This window comes from Balaenoptera musculus, chromosome 4, assembly GCF_009873245.2.
Source record: "Balaenoptera musculus isolate JJ_BM4_2016_0621 chromosome 4, mBalMus1.pri.v3, whole genome shotgun sequence".
Classification (NCBI taxonomy): Eukaryota; Metazoa; Chordata; class Mammalia; order Artiodactyla; family Balaenopteridae; genus Balaenoptera; species Balaenoptera musculus.
Window position 1 is genome coordinate 133,207,042 of NC_045788.1, and position 27,601 is coordinate 133,234,642.

General features: G+C 42.2%; 1 protein-coding gene across 5 annotated transcripts; it reads left to right on the forward strand.

Moving 5' to 3' along the window:
- On the forward strand, positions 1-27,601 carry IFNAR1 (interferon alpha and beta receptor subunit 1). Of its 5 annotated transcripts, XR_005019702.1 has the most exons (12): positions 1-606; positions 5,426-5,549; positions 10,691-10,872; positions 13,257-13,414; positions 13,533-13,674; positions 14,887-15,001; positions 17,975-18,174; positions 18,283-18,440; positions 20,894-21,044; positions 21,859-22,004; positions 23,238-25,983; positions 27,567-27,601. XR_005019702.1 is itself a non-coding variant. In XM_036850557.1 (11 exons), the coding sequence occupies exons 1-11, from the start codon at positions 534-536 to the stop codon at positions 23,475-23,477; spliced, it is 1,689 nt and encodes a 562-aa protein (XP_036706452.1). In that variant the 5' UTR covers positions 1-533; the 3' UTR covers positions 23,478-26,519. The 5 variants fall into 5 exon arrangements, 4 of the variants coding, with proteins under 4 accessions (XP_036706452.1, XP_036706453.1, XP_036706455.1 ...); XM_036850557.1 differs by lacking the exon at positions 27,567-27,601 and having other exon boundaries at positions 23,238-26,519; XM_036850558.1 differs by lacking the exons at positions 1-606; positions 27,567-27,601 and adding an exon at positions 10,253-10,390 and having other exon boundaries at positions 5,427-5,549; positions 23,238-26,519.

A 27,601-nucleotide genomic window follows, 5' to 3' on the forward strand; every position in this document is an offset into this window, starting at 1 on the left:
CAAGCCTCCCCAACACCGCTTTCCCAGGCTCCCTTGTCCGCTACCCGGGCTGGGGAGGGCGAGGGACGAGAGCGCCCGACAGTGGCCTCCGGTTGCTACTAGCGGGAAGTGGTGGGGAGGCGAGGAGGACGGGGGAGCAGAGGCCAGGCCGCGAGGCTTGCGCAGACGCACTGGCAAAGTTCCGCGTTCCCGCCCGGGTCAAGGCCTCCGGTTAGACGCGGTCTTCCCGGAACCCGAGGGTGCACCGCGAGCGTGCAGTCCCGGGCCGGAAAGAGGGGTCAGAGAGACGGCAACGGAGGCTGTGCAGCCCACCAGTGTCCGACGCGCGTGCGCGGACGCTGGCACGCGCGCAGAAGGGACGGCGCGTGCGCGGGAGTCGGTGGGCAGAGGGGCGGGGCGACGCGGAGGTGGGCTCGGCGAGTTTGGGGCGCCGGCCCGGGGCCAGCCAGTGCGCCCAACTTTCCTTCGCGCCGCCTCGCCCTACCTGCGGTGGCAGGAGATGTGACTGGAGGGCTGCCGGCGGCCCGCGGACGATGCTCGCGCTCCTGGGCGCGACGACCCTGATGCTGGTCGCTGGGGCGCCGTGGGTGTTGCCCGCAGCCTCAGGTGAGAGATGGGGGTCCATGGGTCGGGGGCTGGGCGCGAGGCTGGACAGCGGCGGCGTGGGAAACCTCGGACCCGGGAGGGACAGAGGTCCTCTCTGGGAGACCTCTGGTTGTCCGTGGTCGCAGCGCTCACATTGAAACCGACTTGGGCTCGAAAATCAAACGAGAGAAAGTGATGTTCAAGATCCTTCCATACCGCTTGCTTGGGGGCGCCCTCCTCGCCATCCCTTCGGCTCTGTGCCTGTTCCCTGGGCTCCTACCCCGCGGGGCTGGGTGTGGGAGGGCTTTGGTGTCGAGTTTGTTTCCGTCCGGAAATTACGGCAGCTCGACTGGACTTTTTAATAATAAACAAGGCTTTAGCCACGAGCTATGTGCTGCTGTTTCCTCAATTTAGTAAACAGTTACTTGGTCCCATGTGGGAGGGGGATAAGGTTTGCAAGCATTTCTCTGCCCTCAGGATTCGTACAATCTAATCAAAAATAATAATAATAAAAGAAAAATACAAAGCCAAAATACAAAGGCTGGGAGCCACCAAGCTAATTTGCTGCCTTTCTTAACTTAGCTGGGATGCATGGAGGAATGGCAACTATCATACGGTTGACTTTGTAGTGAGAAGGGGAACTCGGTGTCCCCCTTTGTCTTTGGAGGCCCAAAGACAAACAGGGCCTAGCAGCTGAGAGCAGGAATCCAGGAGTTGGTGAGGCTGCCTCGTGGGCTTAAGATACCTGTTTGTTTAGAAAAGCATATCCTTATTTTCTGGGGTACATGGTATCCTATCTATCTTGTCCTAAAAAATAAAACAGCCAGTTAGTTATTTTACCAGCATAATGGGTTTCTTCCAGAATAGCAGAGGAATTGCAATTTGGGACAAGCAAGTTAGGTCAAAAACCTTAGGCAAGTCCAACAACAAAAAGAGAAGAAGGTTACTTTATAGAGAAAAAGGAGGAAGTTGGGTGGGGCTGTTTTGAGAGTAAGTCCATTGGAGGAAAGCAAGAGTTCAGGATGGTGCTGCTTTTCCCATTGGCTGTGCTTGTTGCTGGTAGAGGAGAATTCTTCCTCCTGGGGTCTGGAATTGATGGTGAGTGAAAGTGCGTGAAGGCTCCAGCTTCTGGCCTCCTGACTTCATTTTAAATGATGTTTCCTTTATTCTGTTTCACACCTATTTCTCAAACTCTTCCACATACATAGTATATAGTATATGGGTACTGGGGTCCTGGTGTAACCCCTGGTAGTTTCTTTGGAGTCTTTTGTTCATGAAAATTTTGCCTTCAACTCATGTTTGCTTTCGTATAAAAAGTCTTTCCCCAGAATTTTCATGTAAAATTAACATTCCAGGAGGTTGTTCATTAAGATCACAATTTTAATCTAGATTAGAGGAGAGCTAAAATAAACTTCATACACAAGTGGCATTTATTGTCCTCTTAACTATGTGCCAGGCACTACTCTTAGTGTTTTAAAGGTGTGAACTCATTCAGCTTTCAGAACAAAGCTAGGCACTGTTATCCTAATTTTACAGAGGAGTGGACTGAGGCCATATAGCTAGCCAGTGCTTTAGGAGGAAATCAAACCCTGAGAATCTGGCCTCAAAGCCCTGGGGCCTAAGGCTAGACTTTTTCTAAAGGTCACACAATTTAGTTCTTGATTATCCACCTATATGTTAAGGGCTTAGTTATCTTTCAATTAACTAATCTACTTTTTTCTCAAAGGAATAGCAGTGTTGAAAACTAAATGAAATGTTAACCCTAACTTGAGATCATAATGTTGCTCTATGTTTCAAAATCATCAAACTGTTCATACTTTCAAACCTAGTAAATGCAACTCTGGGATCCTAGTCTAAGAAAACTATCCAAAATATGGGAGGAAATTTATATTTGTATAGATGTATGTGTCTGGATTTATGTCAGACTTAAAAATATAGTAAACCATGGGACTTCCCTGGTGGCGCAGTGGATAAGACTCTGTACTCCCAGTGCAGGGGGCCCGGGTTCAATCCCTGGTCAGGGAACTAGATCCCACATGCATGCCGCAACTAAGAGTTTGCATGCCACAACTAAGGAGCCCACGTGCCGCAACTAAGGAGCCCATGTGTTCCAACTAAGGAGCTGGTGAGCCGCAACTAAGGAGCCCATGAGCCACAACTAAGGAGCCCACCTGCCGCAACTAAGACCCAGCGCAACCAAATAAATAAATACTAAAAATGTATATATATAATAAACCATTTCTAGTCATCAATATGAATGTGAAGGGTTGAAGCAACCAATTTTATAAATAGAAATATTGGATTAAGTACCCTTTTATATACTTTACATGCTAAATGTTGAAATAAACTGTTATCAAAGGGATATTGCTAATACTAATAGAACAAAATCTATGAACTCTAAAATCCTATTTAATAACTATTTCCAAGTCCCTGTCCATTTATCAGTCAATTATTTGTTTGTCTCCCAAATGCCAAGATGCCTCTAACTCCAGGGTCTCCTTCCCTTAGTAGCAGAAGGATTTCATCTCTGAGGAAATACCTGGCTGTACCCCAGGTATCAAATTGCTGCATCCTATCTCAGGGCCCAGAACTACTAGAATTAGAATATTCTGGGCTGGAGACTACAGATGCCATCAGGCCTTTTGTTAACCCCATAAACGCAGTCACTGTCCTCTGGCTGCACAGAATCTCTAAAATTCCAACAACTGGGATGGGGATTAAGTTTAGAGTGGGACACGGGGAAGTAATTCTATTCGGTGATGAAGTCTCGGAGAATAGGAGTGTAAAATAGAAAAATGTGGATGAGGAGACTCAATGAGTACCTCCCCAAATTAAAAAGAAAAGTCAGAAAATGTTTCCTCAGATGTCTCCTCTTTTTTTGACTCCATACCATAATATCTCTAACTGGAAAGTAGAGGCAGCAATCCCAATTAAAAAAAGTTCTATACAAGGACCCCTGTAGTAGAAAGTCTGTGAGGAGATAACATCCTTGTCCTGAAGCAGAAGTAAAGGCTAGAAATGTTGTAGGGAAAAGAGTAAACTTAAAAGCTGGTCTTTTAAAAATTGTAATTTATCATCATGAAAGATCAGTCCTTTGTGATATGGAAAAAGTTCCTGTGAACTCAGCGTTAGTCTGAGGACTCTGAAAAATGCAGGTTAAGTGTGAAGCTGTATATACCTTGCCTTAAGGAACTTCCAGTCTGGTTGGAGGTTGTGTTTAACATAAAGAAGCAATTTTTTTTTAATAAATGTATTTATTTTATTTATTTATTTTTGGCTGCGTTGGGTCTTCGTTGCTATGCGCAGGCTTTCTCTAGTTGCAGTGAGCAGGGGCTACTCTTCGTTGCGGTGCGCGGGCTTCTCATTGCGGTGGCTTCTCTTGTTGCAGAGCACGGGCTCTAGGCGCGCGGGCTTCAGTAGTTGTGGCTCGCGGGCTCTAGAGCGCAGGCTCAGTAGTCGTGGTGCACAGGCTTAGTTGCTCCGCGGCATGTGGGATCTTCCCAGACCAGGGCTCAAACCCGTGTCCCCTGCATTGGCAGGTGGATTCTTAACCACTGCGCCACCAGCAAAGTCCCAAAGAAGCAATTTTTTAAACGACATCTTCAGTCAGCAAGTTTTGGGAGCCTGTTAGATGTCGGATACTGTGCTGAGTACATCTACTTTAGTGTGAAATTGAGTGGTGCAGATTCATGATACAATGTGTAAAGAAAGAGCAACGTTGGCATGAACTGCAGTATTTGAGGAAGGTTTTCTGTTAGGGGGCAGACTTGAGCTGGGTCTTGGAGGATTTGGGCGGTCAGAGAGGAAGAGAAACGCTATTTGGAGGAGCCAAAAAGGAAAAATCAGAAGAGAGGGCATCCAACTGGTGGAAGATTTGTACTAGAAGTATAAGAAATAAAGGGCAAAAAAAAAAAAAAAAAATGGCAAGGGGGGGTTATAAATTAGGAGTATGGGAGTAACTGATACAAACTACTACACATAAAATAAGCAACAAGGATTTACTGTATAACACAGGGAACTATATTCAGTATCTTGTGATAACCTAAAATGGAAAATAATCTGCAACATGTATATATAAAACTCAATCACTTTGCTGTACACCTGAAGCTAACACAATATTGTAAATCAACTACACTTCAGTTTTTTAAAAAAGCATAAGAAATAAAATAGGTCTCTAGATGGAAGTCCTTAAAAATAAACAGAAGGGTTCAGACTTGATACGTTCAGTGGTCAAGAACTTTTCAGGTTCCTGTAGGGCTTGGGTGACGTGATAAACTTATATATCGCTATCGATTTTGTTATGTGAATGTTTGGTTCCTATGAATAGTTGTCAGCTCTGAAACCACATCTGTTCAGCTCTCTATCAGAGTATATCCCTCTCTGAACATAGTATGCGAAACCAAATTGAGGCTGTTAAACAGTCCAACCCCGTATCCTTTACGTCAGTATCACTTCTAAGACCAAAGAAAAATACTACTTTTATACAGAGACTTTTTTTTTCCAATTAAAAGACAATGCTTACCTTTTTATGATTTATTTTTTCCACGTTTATTGAGATATAATTGATATATAATGTTTGCTTTTTATAGATTTTAAAAACTCAACCATTTTCCAACTCTCTCGAATGCAGAGATAGAAATAATTAGCAGCCTCCCCATGCTGAGAGCAAGCACTAGGTTTTTTTAGATTTTTTTATATGCTTAACTTTTATATTTTATATTTAAATGTATTCATTCTCCAATCAGTGATGTGAAGAATAACATTTTAAAATATATAAAATATCTTTAGTATGTGTATATGTATGTATGTATAACTGTCTTCTTTCTTATTGCCTTGACAGGGGGAACAAATCTAAAATCTCCTGAAAATGGCAGGGTCTGCATCATTGATGACAACTTTATCCTGAAGTGGAACAGCAACAGTGAGTCTGTCAGGAATGTGACTTTTTCAGCAGAGTATAAAATGTACGTTACTCTACTTATTGATTTGCTGAATAATTTTTACCATTTCAACACCATAAATTTTTTTTTCAGATTTCGGAAACATTTGGTTTTTCCATTTTTTTAAAGAAAATGTATGGCTATTTTGCATAACACTTATAACTTCATTTCTACAAATAGAGACTCAGTCAAATTCATCCTTGGGTATTGAAACAAGAGATTCTGGGGACGAGGCTAGCAGACAACTTCTGTAGTCCACAGCCATACCTTCTCTGTTCTGTATGCTCCAACTTCTTTAAATATAAATTAGGGGCTGACCTAGAGCATACCTTGAGGATATGGGAGAGTGCCCCTAATGGCCTAGCCACAGTCTTGGAATAGGCTTCTGTGGTCAGGCTTTCCTCTTGTCTCCATCATACACAAAGTTTTAATTCTAGATACACTTTATAAACATCAGTATATTGGACCCTGCCTTCCCACAGACTCAGTGTTTCTGGTGTTTCTGCCTCTTCCCTAGTGCTAACTTTCTACTTAACGATTGCCAAGAGGATAGGCAGACAGGGAGTTGCGGAAGAAGGGATTACAGAAGGAAATGCCGCTTAGGAAGTATAGTACTTTGCTTTGGGTTCTGGGCCCTGTCTGCTAACCATGATCCCTGTCCAAGAAAGAGCAGGCAGGGAATCAGGCAGTGAAGAAACAGGGTGTAGGACCTCTAGAACCAGGATTCCACCACTTCAACCACAGCCCGGTTGTTCTCCAGTTGTTGGTGAGTAATTTGTGCGTGTGTGTATATACAGTTGACCCTTGAACAATGGCGGGGGTTAGGGATGGTCACCCCACCCTACCCCTGTCCCGTGCAGTCGGAAATCTGAGTATAACTTTACAGTAGGCCCTCCGTAATCTGCGGTTACGCATCTGTGGATTCAACCAACCCTAGATCGTGTAGTGCTGTAACATGTATTTATTGAAAGAAATCTGCATGTAAGTGGGCTCACACAGTTCAAACCCGTGTTGCTCAAGGGTCAACCATATATATGTATACACATACACACACACACACACATATGTGGTTTTTCTCAGAACTGATAATTTAACACTTTTCATCTTTAGAGATTTTCTTTAAATTGAACTCTGAGTTTTGTTACCAAATTTGTTCTTTGCCTTAGTTCAGAATGTTCTTATGAAACAACTGTTTTAGCTATAACAGAGATTATTTCAGATTCCTTTATTTAAAATTACCCTTGTAGGGGCTTCCCTGGTGGTGCAGTCGTTAAGAATCCGCCTGCCAATGCAGGGGACATGGGTTCAAGCCCTGGTCCGGGAAGATCCCACATGCCGCGGAGCAACTGAGCCCGTGCACCACAGCTACTGAGCCTGTGCTCTAGAGCCCGTGAGCCACAACTACTGAAGCCCACGTGCCTAGAGCCCGTGCTCTGCAACAAGAGAAGCCACCACAATGAGAAGCCCGCGTGCCGCAACTAGAGAAAGCCCATGTGCAGCAACGAAGACCCAACGTAGCCACAAAATTAAAAAAAAAAAATTATTTTAAATAGATAAATAAAATTTAAAAATAAAATAAAATTACCCTTGTAATAAAGAACAGAGCCATAGACAGTGCACTCGTGTTCTTGTTCCTTCACACGTTCTGTCACTTCTACTGAATTCTCCAGTTCATGATAATCTGTCCGTTCTGATTTTAGTATCCAATGCACTATTTCAGCGTGTTCTTTCTCTATTCTGTTCTGCTTGCTTTATAAACAATTGCCTTGTAAGAACATGCCAGGTCACAAGTTTGCGGAGCCAGTTTAGCGGTTAGTGTGGTGTAGTGTGGTATGAACTTGAGCCAGGCTGCTTGGGTTTAAATCCATCCTCTGCTACTTATTCTCTCTGTCACAGTTTCCTTATCTGTTAAGTAAAGATAAAAAATTAGTATGATCATATGTAATTTATCATTGAAACCAGGATACTTCTGAGAGTGAACAGAAGCACTTGATTTTAGATAAGCTGGAACAGTAAGCTTAAACCAGGGCAGTCCCAGGCAGACTGGCCTGGGACACCCCAGTGATGAAGCATCTAACTCGGAAGGCTGTTGTGAGTGTTGCACAATTGTGTATCAAGTGTGCATAACAGTGGTGCGGAGAACGTGATCAACCAAAGTGTAGTTAATATCAGCAGCAGACAGATATTCCACATAGTGTTTCTCAGAACATTAGACATATCACTGGTGATAAATGATACACAGACACATAAATAAGCTATTGGGATACCAGTGCCTGTAGAACATATACTTATCTAAGATGTCAGTGTTTGTGACTTATATCTAAAATGTATTATGGGGACTTCCCTGGTGGCACAGTGGGTTAAGAATCCACCTGCCAATGCAGGGGACATGGGTTTGAGCCCTGGTCCGGGAAGATCCCACATGCCATGGAGCAACTAAGCCCGTGTGCCGCAACTACTGAGCCCCCATGCCACAACTACTGAAGCCCTTGCGCCTAGAGCCTGTGCTCCGCAACAAGAGAAGCCACCGCAATGAGAAGCTTGCGCACTGCAATGAAGAGTAGCCCCCACTCGCTGCAACTAGAGAAAGCCCACATGCAGCAACAAAGACCCAACACAGCCAAAAATAATAAATTAATTAACTAAAAAAATGAATTTATTTATTTATTTAAAATAAATAAAATAAAATGTATTATGACGTATGTAGTGTGCAGTCTTCATTCAACAAACATTGAATGCTTTTTATGCCAAACACTCTTCTGGGTACTTGGAATACATTAGTGAATAGGAGAGACAAAGATGGCATGAAGTTTTATTATGAAACTGGTTTTATGAAATGAATTTTCTATTGGTTACACATTTATTTTCAAGTTATATTTCTGTTGTGATCAAACACTGTATATGATAAAGTTTGGGGTTTTTTTTTAAGAAAATATAAATGTAGCTACCACTGCAGTAGCTCCCTTACATGCAAAAGCAGTTGTAATAGAGTGGGCAGCTGCATCTCCTGGAGCAGGATAGACAGATGTAAAGAGTGAGGGTGGGTTGAAACCATATCAAGGCTTAGTTTTAAATTTTTTATAAGGTTTTCTGTTGAGTATAATAAAAGTTCTCCATATAAATGGACCAGAAATGCTGTACTGGCTTTTTGCCTGGAGCTTATTTTATTTTGACCCTCTGTGCACCTGATTTAAAGAGGTCTGTGTACTGTACCCACTTCCCAGACTTCCTTAATCTCCTAATTTCTCTGGAATTATATTTTCTAATAAATGACATTTGAGGGGAAAAACAATCTGAATTTTTGGTTTAGATTTTTAAAGTCTGGATTTTAAAAAAATAGATTCTGTTGTGGAGGAGTTTCTCAGGAAGATTTGCATTTAAATCAAGGTATTATTAATGCCAACTCTAATCTCAAAGCTCAGATAGGTAAAGAAGGGGAAACTCGCCAGGAATGAAGTGTATATGGTAGTGTATATTTTTGGTAACTTTTTTTTTTCTTTTTTGGCTGTGTTGGGTCTTCATTGCTCCAAGCGGGCTTTCTCCAATTGTGGCGAGTGTGGGCTATTCTTCATTGTGGTGCACGGGCTTCTCACTGTGGTGGCTTCTCTTGTTGCGGAGCAGAGGCTTTAGGTGCGCGGGCTTCAGTAGTTGTGGCACGCAGGCTCAGTAGTTGTGGCTCGCGGGCTCTAGAGCACAGGCTCAGCAGTTGTGGCTCACGGGCTTAGTTGCTCCATGGCATGTGGGATCTTCCCAGACCAGGGATCGAACCCTTGTCCCCTGCATGGGCAGGCAGATTCTTAACCACTGTGCCACCAGGGAAGTCCCGGTAACTTTTTTAAAATGTTTCTTTTTTGAAAAATAAGGTAGACTTGAATTGGAGTCAGCACAAACATTGTTTAGATATCATCCCTAATTTCTATTAGCTTTTAATAGAGCATCCTTAGCTTTTTATTAAAGATGCTTTAGGGACTTCCCTGGTGGTCCAGTGGTTAAGACTACATGCTCCCAGTGCAGGGGGCCTGGGTTCGACCCCTGGTCAGGGAACTAGATCCCACATGCATGCCGCCACTAAGAGTTCGCATGCCACAACTAAGGAGCCGGCAAGCTGCAACTAAGAGCCCGCATGCCGCAACTAAAAACAAAAAAAGATCCCGCATGCTGCAGTGAAGATCCCCAGTGCCACAACTAAGACCCAGTGCAGCCAAATAAATAAATATTTTTTAAAATAAATAAATTTTTTAAAAAATAAAGATGCTTTAGCATCTTTAAAATGAGGTCTACAATATTACCCAAAAAATAAAAATCAGCTAGTGCTAGAACTATGAATTAGGCTTGACAAAAATGCCTTCTCAGAGGATAGTTTCTCTCTTTGGTTTAAGGCAGACAGGGCTTACCACAGGCAAAAATTTTGAAACCTAATGTTTGTCTTCTGTCCCTCACCTTCACTTCAGCTCCTGTCCCCTTTGTAACAACATGTCCTTTCTGTTTAAGGCACTCTGTGCCAACTTAATTTCTTCACGTGCTTAAAAAAAATCTAATATCACTCAGACTTTTTAATGGACTAAATCCACATTGAGAAGTTTGTTAGTTTATGTTAACATTTTAAGTTCTTTGTTTCTAGTCATGTAACAAAGGAATTACAGAGATCAGTATGCAGAAGGAATAGTTTGGTTTTGAGAAGAGCAGAGGAAATTCTCAAACCATACTGATTCTGAGGTCTTCCTTAGGGTTAGTAAATCTCTTCATAGGAGGAGGTCAGAAGGGAATCATCAAATCTACTTCCCAAATTTTCAGTAAGGAAGAGAGGATCCAGAATACAAAGTAGTTGGCCAAAAGTCACACAACTATCTTTAACAAAGCCGACAGTAAGTCCACTTTTATCTTACGGGTTCTTTCTTTCTCTGCTTCTTTGAAATCCTAATGCATTAGGATTTTTTATATTAAAAAATTATATGTCAGAATTATTCCATTGTATAAATAATAACTTGGTATATAGGTATTGAAAAAGAGTAGAATATTACGCACAAAAATATTGTCAGGACATTAACTCAAGTAGAAGAAATAACTACTTACACTAGCTTTATAATGTTAATGTAAATAGAAAACATGTTTGTCACTCTTGTATTTATAATGTTCATTCATTTATTTGCTATTTTATCTTGAAGACCAGGGATGGATAATTGGAAAAAATTGCCTGGGTGTCAACATATTACTAGTACCGAATGCAACTTTTCTTCAGTCAAGCTTAAAAATGTTTATGAAAAAATCGAATTGCGCATAAGAGCAGAAAAAGGAAACAACGCTTCTCAATGGCATGAGGTTAAGCCATTTATACCATTTCAAAAAGGTAAGAAGTTGCCAGCTGAATTACATTGTATTTTTTATTAAATATTACCAGAACAGTTCTCTTCCCAAGCCCATTCATTTGCATGATATAAAGTCTCCCATCTTTAAAAACAAACAAACAAACAAACAAGGATTCCCTTAAACCGGTGTCTCCTTCCTGCTATGGCCTCATTTTCCTGCTTTCCCTATGGTGCAGGGGTCCCCAAGCCACCCCTTCCACCCCGGGCTGCTCAGCAGGAGGTGAGCGTCGGGCAAGCGAGCGAAGCTTCATCTGCCGCTCCCCATTGCTCCCCGCCGCCCCCCGCCTCTCCTCACCGCTCCCCGCTGCTCTCTATCGCTCCCCATCGCTTGCATTACCGCCTGAACCGTCTCCCCCCATCACCACCGCCCCCCCAATCCGTGGAAATATTGTCTTCCACAAAACTGGTCCCTGGTGCCAAAAAGGTTGGGAACCGCTGCTATAGTGGTAGTTCTCAAAGCGTGGTCTCCAAGACCCTTTCAGGAGGTCTATAAAGTCCAAACTATTTTCTTAATAATTCTAAGACTTACTAGTCTTTTTCATTTTCATTCTCTCATGAGTGTACTGTGGAGTTTTCTAGAGGCTGCTTGATGTGCAATGGTGACTGACTGAATGCAGAAGTAGGTGTGAGACACAGCTGCCTTCTTTATTAAGCCAGACATTAAAGAGATTTGAACACAATGTGAAATAGCACCACTGTTCTCACTAAGCTTTTTGGCTTGTTTGTTTTGGGAAATATAGTCATTTTTTATCACAGATATTTTTTATCACGTAGTGGGTTTTATCATTACTATTTTTTAATGAATTGATAGATATTTTAAATTTTTATCAAGTTTAATGTTTAATATGCTAAATATTCAATGACATAGCCCATGCAAACAAAAGCTCTTTAGGACCCTCAGTTTCTCTAAGAGTGTAAAGGGGTCCCAAGACCAAACAGTTTGAGAACCACTGCCCTGTACCAAAACTCACACAAGAATGATCTGTACCCCCTCTCTGTGCACTTTTCCTCCTACTCCCTCTTCAGCCCTCTCCATTTGAGCTTTGTTCCCCATCACTAACCTAAAACTACTCTTGCGAAGGTCACCGTGACCTCCACAATGCCTGGTGGATTCCCCGTCCTCTTCTGGCCCAGTTCCCCTGTGGCATCGGCGTGATCATCACTCCCTTCTTCTTGCAACCCTTCCATCTCTGATCTCTAGGGCACTGCTCTTTCCTGGCTCTCCTCCTGCTCCTTGGTTGCTCCTTTGTCAGTTTCTTCTCATCCCCCAGACCTTTAAATGTTGGACAGCTGCAGGGCTCAGTCTGCAGGGCTTGGTCGTTGAACGTCTTCTCTCTACGCGCCCTCCACCAGGAATCATATGGTTTTCAACATCATCTGTGCTCTTGACTCCCCAAATTATATCTCTCCAGCCTCATTCCTTCCCCTTACCTTAGACTCATATCACCAGCTCCCTATTCAGCATCTCTACTTAGAGGTCTACGAGTCGTTTCAAATTTTAAATGGCCAAACAGAGCTCTTGATTTTCCCCCTCCAGACCTGCTCTTCTTGCAGTGTTTTTCATCTCTGTTAATGACATCACCTATTTATTTGCTCAGGCCAAGAGCCCTGGCATCACCTTTGACATCTCTTTGTCTCATGCAACATCCCGTCCACCAACAAATTCTGAGTGATCAACCCTCAAAGTATATCCTGAATCGGATCCCTTCTCACTTCCACCCCTGCTACCAGCCTTCGCCAGGCCACTTTCATTTGTAACTCAAACTGCTGCAGTAGCTTCCCTGCTTCCTCACACATCAACCAGGGTGATCTTTCCCGGATGTGAATCAGGTCTCAGCAGTCCTCCAGAGACTGCAGACTCAGACTACAGAGTTCTGCCTGTTACCTGGCTCCTAGCTGCCTCTCTGATCTCATTTTCTACCACTCAGCCGTTCGAGCGCCCCCTACTGTCTCTTGAAAATGGTGAGCACATTCCCATCTCGGGGGCTCTGCCCTTGGCGCCCCCTCCGCTGGGGATGCTTTTCCCCTCGAGACTTGCATGGCTGACTCCCTCACCTTGTTCAACTCTCAGCTCAGACGCCTCGGGGAGCCTCCTCCTCACTAACTTACCTAAAACAGCTCTTGCTGCCATTCTTTGTCCCTTGATGTTGCTTCATTTTTTCTTACAGCACACACGACCTTATAACATTATATGCATTTGTTTATTTGGGATTTTTGGCCACATCCGTCACTAAAGTATAAGCTCCATGAGGGATTTTCTCCGTTTTCTATGCCAGGCACATATTAAGCGCTTAGAACTGTTTGTTGTATGAATGTTTTGGCTTGTATTAGTGAACTTATATAGTAAGTGTTTTTGTTTTTACAGCTCAGATTGGTCCTCTAGATGTACATTTAGAAGCTGAAGATAAGGCAATAATAATACACATCTCTCCTCCTGGGACAAAAGACAGCATCATGTGGGCTATGGATCACTCCAGCTTTATATACAGCTTAGTCATCTGGAAAAACTCTCCAAGTCCAGAAGTAAGCAGGATTTTTATCTTCGTTTGATGTGAGAGAAGAATGACATGAATTAATTCTAAAACTTGACTTTATACTTTTTTAAAGAACAGACTTCTTTTTTTTTTTTTTTTAATTATAGGAAAGGACTGAAACTGTTTATTCCAGAGATAAAATTTATAAACTCTCACCAGAGACTACTTATTGTTTAAAAGTTAAAGCAGAACTACGTTCACCAAGAAGAGTTGGTCTCTACAGTCCAGTGTATTGTATAAACACCACAGGTAAGGAGGAAGTCTTGCTTCAGATTCAACAACTGTGTATACAAATCGGCAACCTATTAATTTTGGCATTTTTCCAATAGTTGCTAAAGCTTATGTGATGGTTTAATAGACATTAAAACAAAAGCGTTCTAACAGCATTTACGTAAGCAACAAATGTTATTTGGGATTTTTGTCTCAAGTAAATAGTAATGAAAATTTTGCGTAAAATCCAAGTATTTTCTAATGAAAAAAACTGTTTTTATTCAGAATCCACAAGAAAGGGAGGTAGTTGCTAGAAGAACAGTTAGTCTTCCAAAAAGTTTACCTTTATAGATGAAATGTTAAAATATGAAAGCATCCTGATACATTTAATCAGTGACATCTTGCCAACAATTAAGGTTTAAGGGCAGGAGCTTGGATTTATTATTTTAGTTATAAGTTTAATATGCTTTGTTTTTAAAATCAAACAGTATAGAAGGGTTTAAAGGTTTCCTCTCCTGCCTCCTGACCCCCAATTCCATTTACCAGAGATAAGTATCACCAGCAGTCTGTGTACAACCTTTCATACTTTTTTCAGGGCTTATATAAGTATATACTTGGACTTAACAGTTTTGGGGTTTTTGTCTTTTAAATTAAAAAATAAGGTCCTGCCAGATATATTTTAAACTTGCTTGTTTAACCCAATAGATTGAGGCTCTCTTTTTATGTCGGCCCATATAGATCTATCACATTCTTTTAAATGGCTGCATAGTATTCCCTTGCGTGAATATACACCATAACTTATTTAGCTGTTAGGTCATTATGATAAAATGCGAGCCTTGGGGCTTCCCTGGTGGCGCAGTGGTTGAGAGTCTGCCTGCCAGTGCAGGGGACACGGGTTCGGGCCCTGGTCTGGGAGGATCCCACATGCCGCGGAGCGGCTGGGCCCGTGAGCCACAGCTGCTGAGCCTGCACGTCTGGAGCCTGTGCTCCGCAACAAGAGAGGCCGCGGTGGTGAGAGGCCCGCGCACCGCGATGAAGAGTGGCCCCCGCTTGCCGCAACTAGAGAAAGCCCTAGCACAGAAACGAAGACCCAACATAACAATCAATCAATCAATCAATAAATAAATAAATCTTTAAAAAAAAAAATGCGAGCCTTTTATCTTCTTGCTCATGCCATTAGGAATTCTAGCCGTCTGTTATCTCACTAGAGAAAATGTATGTGTGTGTTTTTGTGTGCTCTTTGTCTTCTAGAGAAACATAAAGTGCCTGCACCAGAAAATATTGAAATCGATGCTGAAAATCAGGTCTATGTTCTTAAATGGGATTACGCATATGAAAACACAACTTTTCGAGCTCAGTGGTCCCAGTAAGTTCTATTGCATAAGTGTCCTTTGGCAGTTTATTTTGCCCAGTTTGTTAGGTTTCTTTTCACCCTGCTTCAGCCACCTGCTGCTCCGTGCACACGTGTGGCCTGATGGAAAGGTGGTTGTGATATACCGGAACTGGAGTGTTTCATTCTAGTCCCAGGATGTCATTGAGCTAATCACTTAACTTCTTTGGGCCTCAGTTTCTTCACTTGTTGTAAAATGGGTACATTCTAATACTATCTAGTGTTCTTACTGGCTCTCTTTTTTTTTTTTTTTTTTTTTTTTAAAGGTGTGATTCTAGTTGCATGTGCTATTTCCTCAGTCTGGAATACTTGACCCATGGCCGTGATCTTTCTTCAGAACCCACTTCTTCCATGAGCCCTTGAAATGATTTGACTCCAGTCACTCTGTCGTGTTCAATTCAAGTTAGCCTTCCCATTGTCTTGATTATTTTCGTGGCTTTGGCAGATTACTTTAGTGGGAAATTAAGAAAGTTGGAGAGAACTGTGCTCTGTGTGATTGAGTAGAGACCAGCCAAATATGAGTGAAGCTTAGCACCACGTGAGTGGAAAGGGACTGCATATAGTTTATACTGATTGGAAAACTGTAGGGGATAAGTAGAGAGGGAGAAGAGAAGAGGATAATCAAATGGAAGGTGAAGTGCACCATGGGGAGAAAAGGGACGGGAAAGAAAGAGCTACTGAGAGCAGAGGAATAGAGGGACCAAAGGCAAGTATAGGCAAAGCAGGAAGGGAAGAGTGAGAAGAAAGAGACTAGAAAGACACAGAAAAAATGAGGGAAAAGGGAAGTCAATACTGCTGTGATTGATGACTCTCTACCCTTTGGTGTTAGTTTCGAAGCAATAACAGTTTGTATAATAAACACATTCATGTCATACACGCCCTTACAGATATACATACATACATACACACACACACACTGATCAGGAAACTGTACAGGAGTCTTTTATGTATTCTTCACTTTCAAAAGCACGTTAAACAGTAGGGCCACAGACTAGACAGGGATAGGGGTTTCTGATGGCTGGTCTCTAAGTTTCTTTTGGGTACTTAGCACACTGTACAAAGCACTGAAGGAATCGTAAAGGTACAGCAGAATAAAACACATGGTGCTAGAAATCCGAAGCAGTTATCTGCCTTTGCATAGCAAAATGTGATTTAGGACTGAGGAGTGGAGTACAGATTATAAGGGTTACAGAAGTCAGAAATGTAAAGGTGGTTGGGGCTGTAGAGACCAAAGAAGCCCTCTGGAAGGAGATGCAGTGTGAACCAGGCCTTGATTGCTGAGTCACATATTTGTAAACGACAAGAGAGGGCATCCCAGGCAGGGGCTACACACAGGGGAAAGCTCAGGATAAGAAGAGACAAAATTAGGTCGGGGTAACAAGAAGGGGTTCATTTCCCATTGCTCTGTAATAAACTACCACAAACTTAGCAGCTTAAAACACACTGTTTATTATCTATCTGTCCATGACTTTGGGTCAGGAGTCCAGGTGTGGCTTAGCTGGGTTCTCTGCTCGGGGTCTCGCAAGGCTGCAGTTCAGGTGTCAGCTGGGGTGCTGTCTCGTACACGCTGTCTCGTGCTGTCTCCTTAGCTCATGTGGTGGTTGGCAGAATCCATTTCTTGCAGCTGCAGAACTCATGGTGACCTGCTTCTTGGAGGCCATCAGGAGAGAGAATCTCTGTCCTCTAGACCCTCTTTTAAAGGGCTCATCTGATCAGGTCAGGCCCACCCAGGATAGGCTCTCATTTGATTAACTCATAGTCAACTGGTTTGGGACCTTGATTTCATTTGTAAAATCCCTTCACCTTTGCCAAATAATGTAACCCAATCAATAGTTCACGGATCCTGCCCACACTGAGGCGGAGGGGATCATGTAGGGCTTGTGCACCAGCGGGTAGGAATTTGGGGGGCCAGTTTGGAATTTTGCCGACAAGAAGGGAGGACCTGCTTTGAGAGTAGCAGAACATTTGGGCCTGGGAGAGCAATGAGAGAGAACACTGAATTAATAGGATGGCGTAAGCTTAGGCTTGGCCTCAGACTGCCCTGTAGGCATTTGAGTGCCATTGGGAATTTTGTGTTGAGGGACGGGTAACATGAGGGCTGTGTTTGAGGAGGGTGAAGGTGGCCACATTGTGTGTGGTGCAGCGGGACTAAGGAGACAGGACAGACAAGGGGACAAGTCAGGAGGCTGTTACAGTTCCAGGCTTGAACTGAGATGCTTGGAGCTGTTTGTTTCTGAGCAGCTTACTTAACCTCTCCAGGCCCAGTCTTACTCTGTGCAGACTTGCTCTTAGGACACTGGTGTGTATCTCTGATACAGCACTTGCCCACAGGTGTACTGGTACGTTTAGCAGCTGGCTTTCCAGTAGGGAAAAGCCTTATCTGTAGCATTTGCCAGTTTTTATAATATAACTACTCCTATTATGGCCACTGTCAAGCTCCCAACAGCATGTCACTGAACATGCATTTGGGAAGATGCACAGTAAGCCCTCCGTCATGTAGCGTTTCTGCTGTGTAGACACGATAGACGTAAATAGCCTTGAGCACAGATAATAAAATGTAGGAAAATAATTAGGACAAGATGAGTTTTGAGTATTTATTACCTTTGTTTTTAATATAATTTATTTATTTGTAAGTTTATGTAACTTAACTTTTAATAGTGGCTGTATTTAACAACTAGCTGGCAGCATTCCTGAAAATTTAGCAGTTGTTTTTGTGCACCGGTACGAGCCAGCTCTAGCACACCACTACCTTATCACACTCTGGAGCAAGATCTTTGGTTTTCTTTTGTGAACATGTCTCTTCCACCGTCCTGTGAGTTTCCTGAGGGTGAGGACCGTTTACCTCTGTAACCTTAGCCCCTAACAGAGTGTCTAGTGTATTATAGGTATTCAGTAAATGTTTACTAAATTAATGTGTTTAGACTAAAAAACATTTTTTTGTCTTAAAAGTGAGTTTTTAAAAAGGATTCCTGGGAGTCATTCAGACAAATGGAAACAAATACCAAACTGTGAAGATGTCAAAACTACCCACTGTGTGATTCCTCAAAATGTTTTCCCAGAAGGAATTCACCGTATCCGTGTCCAAGCATCTAATGGAAATAACACATCGTTTTGGTCTGAAGAGAAAATATTTAATACTGAAATGAAAAGTAAGCCAATAGTTTTTACTTTACATTGTAATTCTCCAAGTTGTTGCGAACTCTTAAAATTGTTTTTTAGTCTAATTTGAACTTTGTGTCTTTACACATTTTTTCTAGCTATACTATTTCCTCCAGTCATTAGCATGAAATCCGTTAATGATGACTCACTGCACGTCTCCATCGGTGCTCCAAAAGAGTCTGAAAACAAGTCTGTGAACCAGCTTTACCCACTAATTTATGAAGTTATTTTTCGGGAAAACACTTCAAATGCTGAGGTAAAAAGACTATGTAGTATAGGTTTATAATTTAGAGTTATAACTGTGGTTTGGGTAAACAAAGCTTGAAGTTAAAATTCTAGGGAAATTTTTAAACTTTATGTGATTAACTCAGATATTTACAATAGGAAGAAATGAGCATTTCCCATGTTTTACACAGTAAGAGTTACGATCACCTGCATCTGGGCCCCAGTTAGTTGTTGTTGTTGTTATTGTTGTGTTTTTGGCCACGCCTCGTGGCATGTAGGATCTTAGTTCCCTGACCAGGGATGGAACCCGTGCCCCCTGCAGTGGAAACATGGAGTCCTAACCACTAGACCGCCAGGGAATTCGCCCCCCCACAGTTAGTTTTTAAAATTCAGATCCTGAGTTTATTCCTACTCAGTCAGAATCTCTGGGGGTAGAACTCAGGAATTTGTATTTTTAACAGGATTCTCAGGTATTCATGAACCAGGGTTTCTCAACACTATTGACATTTGGGTTGGCTGAGTCTTTGTTGTGGGAGCTGCCTTGTGCATTATAGGATGGCTAGCAATACCGTTGGCCTCTACCCACTAGGTGCCTGTAGCGCTCCCTCCCAGTTCTGACAACCCAAAATACCTCCAGATATTGCCAAATATCCCCTGGGGGGTGGGGCACCTCCAAGAGGGCAAAAATTGGTTTCTAGGGTGCAAAAGAATCTTACCTGTTACAGTGGTTCGTGACCCTCCAGGAGGAAAACCTGCCTCGAGTGTTCAACTTTGCCCAACAAAATCTTACTCAACTTTGTAAAGGGGGAGGGATTAGGAAAAAATGGTCTAAAAAGGCTCCTTAGGGGAGTAGTCATGACAAAAGGGTTGAGAAACACTCGTTTAAACCCTAAAATTCAAAAACCACTGACAAAGCTAATATACATCAGATAATCCACATTATTCCTAGATCACTTTTCCCTGTGGAATTACAATCAAGGAATCAACCTTTAAAAATCTTGTGCAAATAAGTTGGTAAATTCTATAACTTCATTTCCTGTTGAAAATCTAAGAAAATTCCAGCGACTTGGCTGCTTTCATTTTAACTATCTGAACACTCTGTAACCATAGCAGAATTTAACCCTATTGAGCACTGTGGTTAGTTCTCAGTCATCCCTAGATCAGAAAGATGTAAATCTGTGTCTCAAGCCACCAAACTGTGTAACCTTAGGCAAGGTGGTTAACTGCTAAAGCTTTGTTTCCTCTCCTCTAAAGTGGTGGTGGTCATAGTAACTTAATTTTTTTTGTTGTTTTAATTGGGGTGTATTGTTTTACACTGTTGTGTTAGTTTCCACTGTACAGCGAAGTGGAGTCCCCTGTGCTATACAGCAGGTTCTCATTAGTTATCCATTTTATGCATATTACATTGTAACTTAATTTTTTTGAAAGGATGTTTATAAGGTTTAAAATGAGGTAAAATATATGAAAATACATACCACATTGCTTGACAAATAGTAGATTCAATAACTTTTTTTTTTCTTTTTTTGCCATCCTATGCTGGGTAACACATCAATAATTACAATCGTAATAACAACTCAAATTTATTGAATACTCATTATGTATCAGGTACTGGGCTAAGTATTTTACATGAATTGTCTCAATCATTCTTCAACCCTGCCAGACAGTTTGATTGATTAAATTACTATTCAGCAAACACTTGGGATGGAATATTCGTTACTGCCTCACTGATACTAGGCTGTAAACAGTGGAATGGGAGTGGATGTGGTGTGAGCAGAGGCCTTAAGTGCGCATGCATGCTTCTCCCATTTGTCAAGAGGAAAGCAAGCTCCACGTGGTCTCTGGCCCCAGGCGGATGGGAGACGGTGGAGCAGACCTAAACCTGATCCACGGCCTCAGTGAGCGTTCCCCCAGCACTTTGGGACGCTCACGAGTAAGAAAAACAAATATCCTTTGAGCCACAGGCTGTTTTGTTACACAGCATTGCACAACATTATTTTGTTGGCCTTGTAATGTTTTGTTATACAACATTATTGCGGCAATAGCTGACTAATACAGATAGGAGTAATAATTGTCCTCACTTTACAGACCTGGGAGTAGGGCCCAGGGAGATTAAATAACTTGCCTAAGGCCATGTAGCTGTGAGTGATATCTTGATACAGGCAGTTTGAGGCCAGAACCTCTGCACTTAATTGTTCTGCCACTAAACAGAGACAACACGATGGTGATTAAACCAAATCAGCGTGTACTTATAAAGTAGAGTCATCTTAGGAACATACTGTATTCTTTTTTTGGCAGCAGCCATGTTTAACTTTTGAGTTTGGTTATAATGTGTTGTCCAAAAGAAATTTATATTTCTCAAACATATACCAACTAAGTGTTTGGGAGAGGCCAATCTTGACTATTTAAGGAATTCAGAAAATAGATATTCCCTATATGATTTCTTGGGGTTCTAAATTTTATCAATGATTTACTTATTTTTTATAGAGAAAAGTTGTAGAGAAAAGAACTGATTTTACCTTTCCTAACTTGAAACCGCTGACTGTATACTGTGTGAAAGCCAGAGCACTCACTGAGAATGACAAGTGGAATAAAAGCAGTGTTTTTAGTGATACTGTGTGTGAGAAAACAAAACCAGGTCAGAATCTTTTATTGTATCTTTTCTTTTTTAATGTAACAAGACTTAATTGAAAATTGTAAAATATTTCCTTTTTACCACAAAAATATAGAGAATATTTTCTTCATGAACTGTGTGAGTACTTCACGCTGAGCCTTCCAGTTGTAGAAAAAAATTTTTTTTTTTAAATAAATTTATTTATTTATTTAGGCTGCGTTGGGTCCTCATTGATGCGCATGGGCTTTCTCTTGTTGCGTTGAGCAGGGGCTACTCTTCGCTGCAGTGCGTGGGCTTCCCATTGAGGTGGCTTCTCTTGTTGCGGAGCACGGGCTTCCGGCGCGTGAGCTTCAGTAGCTGTGGCTCACAGGCTCCAGAGCGCAGGCCCAGCAGCTGTGGCACACGGGCTTAGCTGCTCCGCAGCATGTGGGATCTTCCTGGACCAGGGCTCGAACCCGTGTCCCCAGCATTGGCAGGCGGATTCCTAACCACTGCGCCACCAGGGAAGCCCCTAGAGAATATTTTTAATACTCAACTTAGTTCAGTGGTTTTTGCATGCTTTATATTTCATGGATATCTGCATAATTAATTTCCTTTTATTATTACTCAGAATTTAATGAGACTATTTTAATTTTTTATATAATCCTTAATATTATTATTATGTGGAAATCCCTTAATTAGTTCAGTTGTGAATTTTTTTATGTTATTGTTGGTATTATTTAATAGAATGTATATTTCCTTTCACATGGCTGTATTTGTTTCACACAGACTGTCAGCAGTCTTAACGTATGTGTGTCAAAACCTATATTGATGCTAAACACCATTTACTTGTTTTTAGGAAATACTTCCAAAACCTGGCTTATAGCTGGAATTTGCACTGCATTATTTTCTGTCATTGTTGCCGTTTATGTTGTGAAAGTCCTCTTGAGATGTATCAATTATGTGTTCTTTCCATCAAGTAAACCTCCCTCCACTGTAGATGAGGTATGTTACTTTTCTTTTCAAGAGCTAACTGGATTTTTCTTAAAATGAATGGGAAATATATTCGATTTCAACAGAATATAAATGTTTTCTTGATATTCAGAAAATAATACAGACTGATTTGGGTTTTCTTCTTCAGAGTTTCAGAAAATTAACTTTAGAAACAGTCATTTAATAGCATATAACATGGAATAGTAAGGTGTGTCCTTAATCTCATATTTTTCTGGCAGTTTGGTTACTGTGGCACTTGTTTTACCATTGAAAGTCTATATTCACAAAAAGATTAAAACATTATCATCAGTGCAAAAACTGATTTCTGTGGATGAAATCACAGAAAACGAAGTAGCAGAACGTGAGTTTCCTTTCACAGCACCTCGGTGTTCTGGTTGGCATAGTTAGTGAAAGCACTGAGTGATGGAGACCGGAGTGTGGACACCACCCTGGGGGTGGTGTGTTCACCTGGAGCAGCTTCCGCGCTACCTGCCCAGTTTCAGGTTCCCCAGGCTTTGGAGCTAGAGACCTGAAGGTGAATTGTTGATGGGCTATAGTGTATTTGCCCTTACTGGCTCTGTGAACTTGAGCAGCTCTCTTGAGGACACTTGAGCAAGTGCCCGTAGACTGTAAAACAGAGCCAATAGTACCATCCTGCAGACTTGTGAGGAGCGAAGGCGATAAACCAGAAAGGCCTAACACTGTACAAACGTTCTGTAAATATGAACTGTTTTACTCTTTTATGCCTGAGTTTTTTAATATCATTTCTATATACTCTTCTCTTCAGAGCTGTTATTTAAAGAACTTAAAACTAACAAGTTACAGTAGCTCTTTATTCTTAGTGGGACAGGGAAAAATTAATTTCTCCCTGTGCTTTTTCTGGGTATTTGTGGATTAGATACCAAAATTTTTATTATGTCAAAATAAAATGTCCCAAATCCCAGGGCTCTCCCTTTCCTTCCTCACGCACACTTTTCCACTCCCCACCCCTGATAGCACAGTGGACCTTTCTTAGGGACTCTTCATATAATTCCCAAAAACGATACTAACACGTACGTGACCTCACTAGTGATGGTTTTATTCTAAACATTATAGTGCGATCGATATGCTCTTAGCTTGCTTTTTAATATGCATGTCAAAAGATAGGGTTTCTAGATAACTTAAGAAACCACAGCTTATTAGAACTAGAAAACTAATTTTTGTTATTTTAAATAATCTGTTTCTGTTCTTTCCCTTTTGAATTAGTATTTCTCTGAACCGCCAGTAAGGAATCTACTCCTTTCCACTTCTGAGGAACGAACAGAAAGATGTTCTGTAATTGAAAATGCAAACACTCTTACTGTAATAGAAGAGACTAATCCAATTGATGAAGATCACAAAAAGTACAATTCCCAAACTAGTCAAGATTCAGGAAACTATTCTAATGAAGACGAAAACAGTGGAAGTAAAATAAGTGAAGAACTTCTGCAACAGGAAACTGTGTGACCAAGAATGAACTCTAAAATATTAGGGAGTCTTGCGGGAGTTGCAGTGGGAGCCTGGGCTCCTTGGTCCTCTCAGTAACTGTTGAGAGAATATTTGCTTGTGGGGGAAGAAAGATCATCTTCAGATCGTAGGTCCTAAAAACATAGGCAAGCACTTAACTATTTGAAAGGAATTTGGAGAAGAGTTTTCTACATTCTTTTCCATGTGCAAGGTCTTGAAAGACCTGTCATTGGACCGCCCTGGATGAGAGGAGTTAAATCCAGAAGATGCCCTCTGTCTTCCTAATGATCCCCTAAAGCCCCACCATGCCGTCGTGTGGTAAGGGCGGCGCTTGTGTTCGCATCAGCTGCTACCGTCGCCGTGCTGCCACTGCCGCTGCGTGTACCATCTGTCCCTTCTCCGTCCCAGTATTACAGTCCGTTATTTTTCAGGACATATTTAGAACATTTGGTCTTTTCTTTGGACACGAAAGTAGGCCCTTTGGAAATGGCTTTAGAAAAGCCTGAATACCACCATCACTTGGTTTTCTGAAAAAGTCGCTTACTCTGGGAAACAGCTGCAGATGCCAGAAACACGGTATGGTCCTTACAGTTTTTTCAGGGGAATTCTATCCGTTTTACCAATTACATTGGCTTCTACGTCACAGTTACCTGTCCCTTCTGCGGTTTAGGACTAAAACCAGACAATCTTTTGCTATATGTCCATGAAGTCTTCCTGATTCAGAACATTGGAACAATAGCCTCTGATGACAGAGTGCATAATCACTAAAATTACAGAGAAACGGGAAACTATCTGAGGAGATAACTTACTATTCGCTTTTAAGATATGGGAGTATCTTAAAAGATCATTAGTCACAGTGGATGTAAGAAGTCTTGGGACCAGAAAATGGTACTGAGAGAAGAGACAGAGTAAGAAGTAGAGTCATTCCGTAGGAAAGAAGCAGGTGGCTTTAGCGAAAAATAAGGATAATGTGTGTAATCAACTGCTGATTACTAACATCCTGAGGGTGGTTTGTTTTCGTGGCTTATCTGTATCATTTCTGAGTCCAGGCCAGCTTCTGTACGCTGTCTGGAAGTATTAGGCACCCCTTCTGCTCAGCCTACATGCACTCAAGAAAATGTCCTTGATTTTTTAGTATCAAGGTGTGGGAGGAAATGTACCTGGGAAGAAAACCTAATTTTTTAAATATATAATGCCTTTCAGAGGCATCTGTAGCTTATTTTTAAATGATTCGCTATTTGGGATTATTCGTGGAGAGCCTGCAGAGGAAGGAAGTGTAGGAATTGTGGTGGCCTCTGAGGCCGGGTTCTCGGCTTCAGTCGTTGCAGAAGGACCAGTGAAAGGGAAGGGAGATGGAGCTACCCACAGCGTCACGGCAGGCTAGTCTTATTTACACGGTGGTCCACTGTGGTCTTCTGGGTGGAAGAAGAGGTTGAAAGCAGCTGCCCTGGGAAGGGCTGTGACGCTCAGCATGTCCTCTGCAGAGCACACCGTGTGCTTCCCCGGACCTCGGTCCAGCTCCTAGGGGAGCATACAGTATGGGCCGGGGATCCCCGCCGAAGCAGTTCTCTGCTGCAGGATCCCTACAGGGACCCACACACACCTTTGATCCTGCTGACCGGAAGCCTTTGGTTCAAAGCAGATCTGGGTTGGCCCTTCGCTTGTAAAGGCCCTGTCAGTGGGAATTTGCCTCTGTAGCGAGGAAGTGAGGAACACGCCAGGACCCTGTCAGCCCGGGCCTCCACGCTGTGTCAGTGCGACAGGCCGGGTCAGCACGCGGGCCCGGGATTTACCACAGGAAGAAGGTTGCTTCACAATGGACACCCCAAAAGGAAACAGCGCCTTCGTGGGATGTGGAAGAGGGAAAACTCGGGCATCAGGATGAAAAGACACCACAGGAGTCGCCAGGTCCCTGGATGTGGGAGTCTGTGTGTCTTTGGGGTTTAGGGACCCCCTGTGGTTTTCAGCGAACAAGCATCTGAGCAGCAGCGAACAAAAACCTCTCGATTTTGCCTTGTCTTCTGACCTAAAAATGCAATTCCATCTCATTCTTCACTGTGGCCCACATGTAGCTTAAGCAGGATGTGCTTACTTATAAAGTAACAAGTATTTTTTCTGAAGGATAGTTTACTTGGAAATACGATATACTTGGGAGCACCAATAAACTGCCTCAGAACTACAATATTGATAGTTCTTGGAGAAGCTAGATATAACCTACGCATTATGTAAAAGATTTGTATCATTACAGCCAGAAATAATGTATTAATACGTAATATAGATTAACATATACGTAAGTGGTGACATACGTCTGTAAACATACATACATACATACTTATGCCTACACGTGCACGTGCATGATGTGGGCCATACTCCAGTAGTACAGCCATAAAGACTTAGCATAGCTTCTAGTTAGAAAAGTATAAATGCTGCTCGAGAACTGTGAACTAAAGAGTCTGACCAGAAATTTGTAACCTATAAAAAAGTTATTTCAAAAATATAATTTAGAGTTTGTATCTTTTCCCCAAACTGTGACCTTCAAAGCAGCCTCTGATTGCTCCTAAGAATTTGGAGAGTGTACAGAAACTTTTCCTACCTGCCCGCTCCTCCCCGTAACCCTTTGACTACCTGACATGTTTGTTTCGTGGTGTCTGTCTGCCCCCCAGGGGACCAGAAGCTCTGTGAGAGCAGGAATTTACTTTGACTTATTACTGTATCCCCAGCACCTACCACAGTGCGGTGCCTCACACGTAAAAAATGCGCAGGAAATAATTGTCAAACGATCGTAATCTAAAATTTGAACCAAATGGGGGTTTTTGACACTGTTTGTGTGTCTTGTTGAGTTGTGGAAGGACACAACCATGTTTCCAATGTTTCTATGCAGTGAGCTTTGTATCTTATTTCATTTGTACTTTGTCTTAACCCCCATTGCTGTTTTTTAAGCAGTTTGTTAAACAGTTTTCTGTAATAAGCACTGAGGCCAAAAGTCTTGGGTTTTATGGTGGTTCTGCTTGAACTGATTAAACATGCATCACAGGAGTGGCACCTGCTGTCTTCACGAGGTATTCACAACTGAGGGGGGCTGGTCCCTGTACCCGGTGTGCGCATGCCCGGCGTTGTTATCCTGAAGGGGCCCCACTGCCGTCACCGCCCCACGGAGCTCCTGGACAGGGAGCTCTCTTGCTTGCCCTTTGCTTTTTCACAGCCTCAACTTTAGACTTGGCCGGAGCACAGCCTTAACCCAGTGAGTCTGCAGCGTGGTGCAGACTCCGCTCTGGCGAACTACACTGCTTCCTTTTACCAACATTTCTTCTCAGGATAAGCTCTTTAAGGAGACTCCCTAGTCCCACATGTAAATTGATCTACCTTCTAGACACGTTTGAATCTGAAGTTAAACACCACTGACGTTCAGGCTGGGAACTCTTTGTGTGTTTTTAGTAAGCTTCCACGAATTTTTTTTCAAACTGTACAGGGAAGTAAATATTAGTAAATTCATCTCTGATGCCTGGGAAACTCCCTGTTACTTAACAGTAATGACAAATACCAGTAACATCCAGTTTTTTCACCTGAGTGAAAAAAAGGCAAGAAGAGAGAATTTGATACGTCTTTCATGCAAAGGATATACCTTCCCTTCCCACATTCTGTCCCCACTAGAACTCATGTTCTAGCAGAAGATATCTTCTGTGTGAAGAAGTAGTAATTGATGCAGACCAAGAAAAGAAAAAGTGGGCAGAGTCGATATGCTGGCTTAGAGAAAGGTCTTGGGAAGAGGGAGGAAATGGAAAAATTCTCTCAGGAGCAGGTTTAAACATTTCTCCTCACAGTGACTCTGGCCATTCCCGGTCCTCTGTCCCAAAAGTTCCTGGATCCATCAGAGAGAAGGAGCTGAGGGGAAAGGGAATGACTGAAGAAGAAGAAAAACATTTTCCTATCTCTCCAGTAGAAAGATGGTCCATTTTTTCCAAAAGACTGGAATTAGTCCTTAACTGCATAACAGATAGCAGAGTGCCTTTTGTGTACTATTGTCTGTTCCCAGATTTTATAAGGCTTTAATACCCTGGAATTTAACTTTTAAAAAGAGATGGAGAGAAGGGCTTCCCTGGTGGCGCAGTGGTTGAGAATCTGCC